The 7,966-nt window shown below is 42.0% G+C and overlaps 1 protein-coding gene across 1 annotated transcript in view; it reads right to left on the reverse strand.

Moving 5' to 3' along the window:
* The window catches only part of LOC144498650 (protein Wnt-7b), an 87,366-nt gene extending 86,699 nt beyond the window's left edge, over positions 1–667 (reverse strand). The window contains exon 1 of the mRNA XM_078220097.1: positions 137–667. Within this exon, the coding sequence (XP_078076223.1) occupies positions 137–207 (71 nt within the window). The 5' untranslated portion in view covers positions 208–667. The remainder of the gene's footprint in view (positions 1–136) is intronic.
* Positions 668–7,966: the final 7,299 nt, after the last annotated feature.

The following is a 7,966-nucleotide window of genomic DNA, read 5'->3' on the forward strand; positions in this document are numbered from 1 at the left end:
TATAGATAATATGGAGAAAACTCTGCAGTCTGAACATCCCATGGCATTGAGCTATCTCGCTGCAATCTGTTTTGGAACAATTTCAAGATTAATTGCCCCCACCTCCCCTCCAAGATTGTTGGTTTATATTACTTACCCTAATTTGACGTAGATGAAACCCAGACAGAGAAAGACATACAGAATCCACCGTCGAAAGTTCCTGTGCATGTTCTAGAATCGGTTTCGCCGGAAAGCCCAAATTGTGCGATTCTGTTGAAATTAAACACCCCACCCCCCCAAACACACACACAATCAAACTCTCAGAACTTGTATCCCAGTTTCAGCGGTCGGGCGAGACTCAGATCACTGTAGAACCTGCTCTCTTGCGCAGTATCAATGATGGGCCGTTCAGATCCTTCCAATTCCATGAGGATCTCTCTTCCCCATTTGTATTCAGTTCACATAAAGAGAGGGAAACAGACTGACTCCACAGTGTAAGCAAGAGAGGACACCAGCGGGTTATTCCAGGTCTGTTCAGGCATTGCATTGCATGTGTTGTTACTTGTCCCGAATTCTCCAGTATTCTGCTATCTGGGATCTTTGTTGATCTGCTGGGCTAGTTGCAGACGATCGCCAGTTGCCTTGAGTTTTAAAATACCTCGTAACTCGTTCACGTCGACCTCCGCCTGACGACATCCATTTACCTGCTGATATAGGTTGGAGCAGAGCAAGAGCGACACGATCGTCACAAAAGAGCGAAATGAGGGAGATGCAGACAGAGATACGCCTCTAATAAATCAAGATAGGAAAACGGTGTCTAAGCAAGCTGCTGCCCATAGCTCACGAAAACACGTGTTACTTTTGTTCCAAAACCCCTTCGCTGCCAACTGAAAAGATAGAATGTGACAGGTTGTGAGATAAAGGGTATTCTCTTGAAAGGCGATTCTTGTCGAATCTCTGCTTCTCTGTCTCCCTGATATATTTTATTTCATTTATTAAGTTATGGAAACGCCCAAAAAAGATTTTAAATAGAAGATACGGCTTTATCTCTGGTGTTCTGTAATCGAGAACAGCAAACCTGAATCTGACATATCAGAGCATGAAATGTGTGTTCTGGATGAGAATGTTTTACAATCATTTCACGTCGAAAACAAGAATCTCAACACAAAATAATTCCCAATAATGAGCACAAACATGTTATTAGCGGGAAAACAATATTTTATTTTTAATGTAAGCTGCACATTCTGTTCATGTCATTCGGCCACAAATAAGAGTATTTTCAATATGACAGGTTGTTGTAAAGTGATGGTGAGGAATTGCTGCAATGGCTCATTCTCCGAGAGGAATGTCCACACTCACCCTTAACCGAAGTAAGCAATTTAAATCTACAGATTGTGTAAATTTGATTAATGGGGGCTTGGGCCAGGGAACTCCATAAAGTTAAATAATCAAGTATAAATTTGACCTTGTGTAAATTTGACCAGTTTTGCACTAACGTCACTTAGAATTCCGCCCAACCCAAAAAATCTATCATTGTCTCTGAGAAGCTCAGTGAGAATCGGACTGAGCTGGGGCGGGGAAATGCATTTGTGGTAAGCAATGTGGTACAATCTGGTGAAGCTGGCATAATCCTCGTGTGGTCGAGATGAAATGGAGGAAGCACTATTTAAAACCACACGATTTTTTTCCAGAGAACTTGTTCACGAGGAGGCGGCTCTCGTTGCCCAAATGTCTCTCTTTACAGATTGAGATGGTGAAGGACTTCATGTGTTGGGCACACACCTTTCCAGACCATCCATTCTCAAGTGGCTTCTTGAAGAGAGCCGCGAAGGTGTCAAAGATTGTGCAGCCTGTTACTGTCCATCATCTTGTTAGTCTAACGAAAAGCGTCAGTCTGACGCATACGTTTTTGCAGCTACCTTGAGTGTTGACATATAGATTTCCTCCTCGTAAAAGAGCAAGACCCAATTTCCACCTGGGAGTAAACAATGCTGATCAACCAGGGAACATCATAAAGTCCATTGCATGAAGAAGATCAAGCAGATCAAGCAATATATTGTGAGAGTAACATTATGCACAAGACACCCAGATACAGGCACACACACAGATACAGGCACACACCCAGATACAGGCACACACAGATACAGGCGCGCACACAGATAGAGACACACACACAGATACAGGCACACTCCCAGACACAGGCACACACACAGACACAGGCACACACCCAGATACAGGCACACACACAGATACAGGCGCACACACAGATACAGGCGCACACACAGATACAGGCACACACACAGATACAGGCACACACAGACACAGGCACACACAGATACAGGCACACACACACATACAGACACACACACATACAGACACACACAGATACAGGCACGCACACAGATACAAGCACACACACATACAGACACACACACAGATACAGGCACGCACACAGATACAAGCACACACACATACAGACACACACACAGATACAGGCACACACACAGATACAGGCACACACACATACAGACACACACACAAATACAGGCACACACACAGATACAGACACACACACACATACAGATGCACACACACAGATACAGGCACACGCACAGATACAGGCACACACACATACAGACACACACACATACAGATGCACACACACAGATACAGGCACACGCACAGATACAGGCACACACACATACAGGTGCACACACATTCTCACACACAGGTATAAACACACACACACACACAGGTCCACATCCAATCTCTCTCACACAGAAGTCTGCATTTGTGTGTGTGCATGCCTGTGCATGTGAATGTGAGCGCATCTGTGTTAGTGTGTGTGTCTATCTGTGGTTGAGAATATGTGAACCTGTATGCGTGTGTGTGCTTGTGTCTGTATCTGCATGTTTGTGTCTGTGGGAATGGGTGATTCTATATGTGTGTGTGTGAATTTCTGTGTGCCTGTATCTCTGTGTGCACGCGCGCTTGCATCTCTCTGTGTGAATATGTGTGTCTGTATCTGCCTTCGTATGTCTCTATCTGTGTCTTTATGAATGTGAGTGTGCTTGTATCTTTGTGTGTGCCGTTTGTCTAAAATCAGTGACTTTCAGTTTCCCATACAGCAGCTCTCAGATTCTACCAGGGTTCCCACTCACTTCTTCACGCCACTTGTATCTGATGTAGGTAAATATCGCGCCATCATCTAGCTGTTATCGTAAATTGTTGATCAACTTGAACCTGCAATGCATATCTAGCATTTTATACTAGAAACAAAATAGGAAGTTAGGCCCCACACATTTTGATTACCTCAGGTTTACACTTGTTTTAAAGTATTTATCGTTCCTGATACTACCTTAGTCGGTTTGGTCCATCCTTCGCTCTCAGCTTTACTCCTTCCTTCACCCTTTGTCTCATCGTTCACCTTCATCGCCCCCCCCCCTCCCCCCCACCCCTTGTCATTCCCTTGCAGCCCCAATACTTTTTGTATTAACTTTTTATATTTGTTTCTTTTCTTGTACCTCACTACTCTTCATTTTCCTCTATCACTAATCCCTCAAGCCATCTCCTTTTCCATCCCACTCACCCCATCCAGCTGTTGTTCTCTTCGGCGCCTCCTCCCCCTCCCCATTATATTGCGATTGTTGTGATCCCGGAATCGCGGTTTTCCTAAAGCCCGATATGTCTTTCCGCACACCGAACAATTGATTCATTAAACGATATCTTTAAATTTTTCTAGTTCTGTTTTCTCACCATCTTCACGCAATTCACCTATTCTACCAATATGTACAGTCTCATCTGATGCATTACTAAGTACAGGGAAGACGGTGAATGTATCTGTTTGAAATATAATTCATTAATAGGTTCGAAGGACCGGACCACTGTCTTCACATCTGTTCCATCGAAACATGGATGCAAATACTTAAACTTGCCATGAACCTATGGGAGAGGTCTTCAGCTAGGATTCCTTTTCACGCTGGGGCAGGAAAAGACGACAAATTTTCTTAAATAACATTTTTGAAATGAAAGGTAATTGAACCGTCTAATGTGCTGTGATGTTTGCTCAGATATAAAGTGTATCTAGGGATCTGGTTTCCCATACAAGCCTGTCTCCAGTAACAGCATTTTGATATTTATGGGGGGTGGTGCGGGGCGGGGTGGAGGGGGGTGGGGATGTGAGGAATGACAGTTCTTTACTGGAAGTAACACCCTCCTGTGGTGAGTGAACATAATTGCGGCAATTTGTCCTGATAGCTCTAACTGTAGGTTAATACTGCCATCTAGCAAACAAATCATTGAACAGTTTCAATCTCTCCTAGTTACAGTCAACAAATTGGTGCTTCTTCAGTAGCTGATTTTAGTTCCAGTAATTTCCAGTGAGAGTTTTACAGTCAGCAGCCTACCAGATTAACATCTCCCTTTCACACTCACCCTGTCTATCGACTCTGATGTGGAGATGCCGGCGTTGGACTGGGGTAAACACAGTAAGAAGTTTAACAACACCAGGTTAAACAGTGGTTCAGTTGGTGGCATTCTCGCTACACATTCAAAATGGTGTAGGAGGTTCATGTCCCACTCCAGGATTTTAGCACAAAAACGGTTGGCCCTCCAGCGCTGTGCTTGCTATCAGATGTCCTGCCTTTCAGATAAGACTTTGAACTTGGGCCGTGTCTGCTCTCTCAGATGGATGTAAAAGACCCCCAGGGTATTATTTTGAACATGAGCAGGTTGCATCAGTGTCTTGACCAATATTAATCCCTTAACCAACATCACAGAACTCTGTCTAGGAGCTTGCTCTGTGCGAATTGGCTGACACATTTCCTACATTGCAACAGTGACTACACTTCAAAAGTACTTCGTTGGATGTAAAGTGCTTTGAGACGTCTGATAGTCACATAAAGTGCAATATAAATGCAAGTATTTTTCTCTCTGATAGGTGGGAGACCTACTTGCCCCCTACTTCCCAGTCATTACACATCTGGGTGGGATCAATCCATGAAATTTCACCAGTTTCATTACTGTCAGCAAGCTGTTTCCACGGTACATCGTTTTTCATTGTAAAATCTCACCACTTCTCTTCCAAAAACACTGGTATTAATAATGTTCCTTATCCAAATAATTGTAGACATCTGTTCAAAACACAATGACACAAGCCCCTCCACTCCTTAATAAAAACAAAATACTGTGAATGCTGGAGATCTGAAATGATAACAGAAAAGTCTGGCAGCATCTGTGGAGAGAGAAAGACTTAACATTTCAAGTTCAATGTGACTCTTCTTCAGAATTGCTTGCTCCTTACTTCAGCAGTGAAAGACCAGTTTACACACCTACTCTGGACTGCTGAGTACAGGTAACATATAAATATTTCACTTACTACCAGGTTGGTTTTGTGATTGCACAGAAACTTCTTCATGATATCAAATGCCTTCATTATAATTGTTGTGCCCATTTAATTTATTTGCTTTGAGTGTTATTAAGAGGAGGTGATGACCTAGTGGTATTATTACTAGACTATTAATCCAGAAACTCAGCTAATGTTCTGGAGACTGGGTTCGAATCCCACTATGGTAGATGGTGGAATTTAATAAAAATACCTGGAATTAAGAATCTACTGATGACCAGCCATGAAACTATTGTCAATTGTTGGAAAAACTCATCTGGTTTATTAGTGTCCTTTCGAGAAGGAAATCTGCTGTCCTTACCCGGTCTGGCCCATATGCGACTCCAGAGCCACAGTAATGTGGTTGACTCTCAACTACCCTCCGAACAAGAGTAACTATGGACGGGCAATAAATGCTGGCCAGCCAGTGACACCCATGTCCCACGAATAAAAAAAAGCTACTCAAGTAAGCAATTTCAATTCAAAAATTGTTCAAGGCCAGTTTATGAAATATTCCATTTGTCTGTTGCAAAGATTGGTTTTGTTGTTTTAACATTTGAGGATTAGGTAGCCCAGCAGCAAGAAGGGCACACATTTAAAAATACCATCTATATTTCTCCAAGAATCCCAAAAAATGGCACAACAACCAAATTTGAAATGCATTGCATATTCCTATGTAAGCAACACAACTGGCAAATTCTGGGCATCAAATTTCCTTAGTAGCAATTAAATGAATGGGCAGTTAATTTGTTCTTGGTCATATTGGTTTGAGAAAGAATATTGGTCAGAACACTGAAAGAATTTCCTACTCCTCTTCGAATAATGTCAATATTCTTCAACTGGAACAGTCAGACAAGGGCTAAGTTTAATGTCTCATCCAAAGGATACCACCAAGAAATTCATAGAAGTTATAACATGTAAACTGACCATTCTGCTCATCAAGCCTGTCCAATTACATAAATACAAAAATAGTTGCAATCGTGTTTACCCATCATGTTCTAATTTTCTTTCAACACCTCTTTTTTCATCCATTTACCTAACCTAAAGTTGAATGCTAACATAATTTATGTCTTATCGGCATGGTGGCAGCGTTTAGCACTGCTGCCTCACAGCGCCAGGGACCTGGGTTCGATTCCCGGCTTGGATCATTGTCTGTGTGGAGTTTGCACATTCTCCCCGTGTCTGTGTGGGTTTCCCCTGGGTACTCCGGTTTCCTCCCACAGTCTAAAAGACATGCTGGTTAGGTGCATTGACCAGAACAGGCGCCAGAGTGTGGCGACTAAGGGAATTTCACAGTAACCTCATTGCAGTGTTAATGTAAGCTTTACTTGTCACTAATAAATAAACTTAAATAAACTTAACTTAACCTTGGAAGCAAATTCCACTTTGTGTGTCATTAAGATTCTCCTGCCCTCTGATCTATCTCTTATATTAAGCTTATTCCAATGGTGCCATGTTCTTGATTCCTCAACTACTGAAAAAGTTTCCTTCTATCTGCTCTGTCCCACCACCTAATAATTTCAAAATACTTCTATCATATCTCCTGTTAAGTGATAATACAGCAGTTCCTCAATTTTATTGAAGTGCTCCAGTTTTGCGTGTGAGTCATGGTTCAGCTAGTAGCATTCTTGCCTCTGAGTCAGTAAGCTATTAGGTTCAAGTCCAACTTCAGGACTTCAGCATAAAAATCTAGGCTGATGCTCAAGTGCAGTAATGTGGGAGTGCTGCACTGTCAGAAGTGTTGCCTTTAAGATGAGATATTAAACTGAGAGCCTGTCGGTCCTCTCAGACATAAATGATTCCATCATACGATTTTGAAGAGCAGGAGAGTTATCCTTGGTGTTATGGCCAGTATTTATCTCTTAATCAACATCACCAATAACATTTCCATTGGGTGACTGGCTGCTGTCTCTTCTTGTACCTGTGTCACACACACATTGACACCCCAGCACTAGTACTCACAAATAAGATCTGCAGTTAGCTTATCCTATTTCCCTGTGTATTGCTGAAAGGGAACAAATAACATGTATTTTGCCCTAGAATCAGTTTTCTTTGAACTCAGAGAATTTGCACATTCTTGAGATACAAATCAACGGGAGATGGGTTTTAGATGTCTGCTGAGATGTGACAATAAGTCTCCATTGTCACCACAGCCACAGGAGATTGAAGTTCAGTCTTTTGCATCCTTTTTCCCCTTTCAAATGTCTCTGTCTGAAGTAGGTCTTGTCACCCTTCAGATGCAAAATTTCATAATCTCAGGACGAGTCGGTCAAGTATAATCCACGTAGGAATGTTTCAGAAGGTGGTCACTTTACATTCTCAGCCATCTTTGACTCAGTGTTTTTGCTTGTATTTATTTTAAAAACACATTCTGCCTTACAAAATTCAGTATGTCCTAAGTTACTTAAGGCGGTGATGCACCATTGTGAGAAAATTAACTGCTGCATTTCCTACCATAATGATGACATTTCAAATGTACTCTATTGGCTGCAATGTGCTTTGGAATGTCCTGAGATTATAACAGGTGCTTTATAATTACAAGTCTTTATTTATTTGAAAGTGAGGCTTGAAAGTAAAACCTTTTGACTGAGAGGTAGAGTGCTA

Source organism: Mustelus asterias, chromosome 9, assembly GCF_964213995.1.
Source record: "Mustelus asterias chromosome 9, sMusAst1.hap1.1, whole genome shotgun sequence".
NCBI lineage: Eukaryota > Metazoa > Chordata > Chondrichthyes > Carcharhiniformes > Triakidae > Mustelus > Mustelus asterias.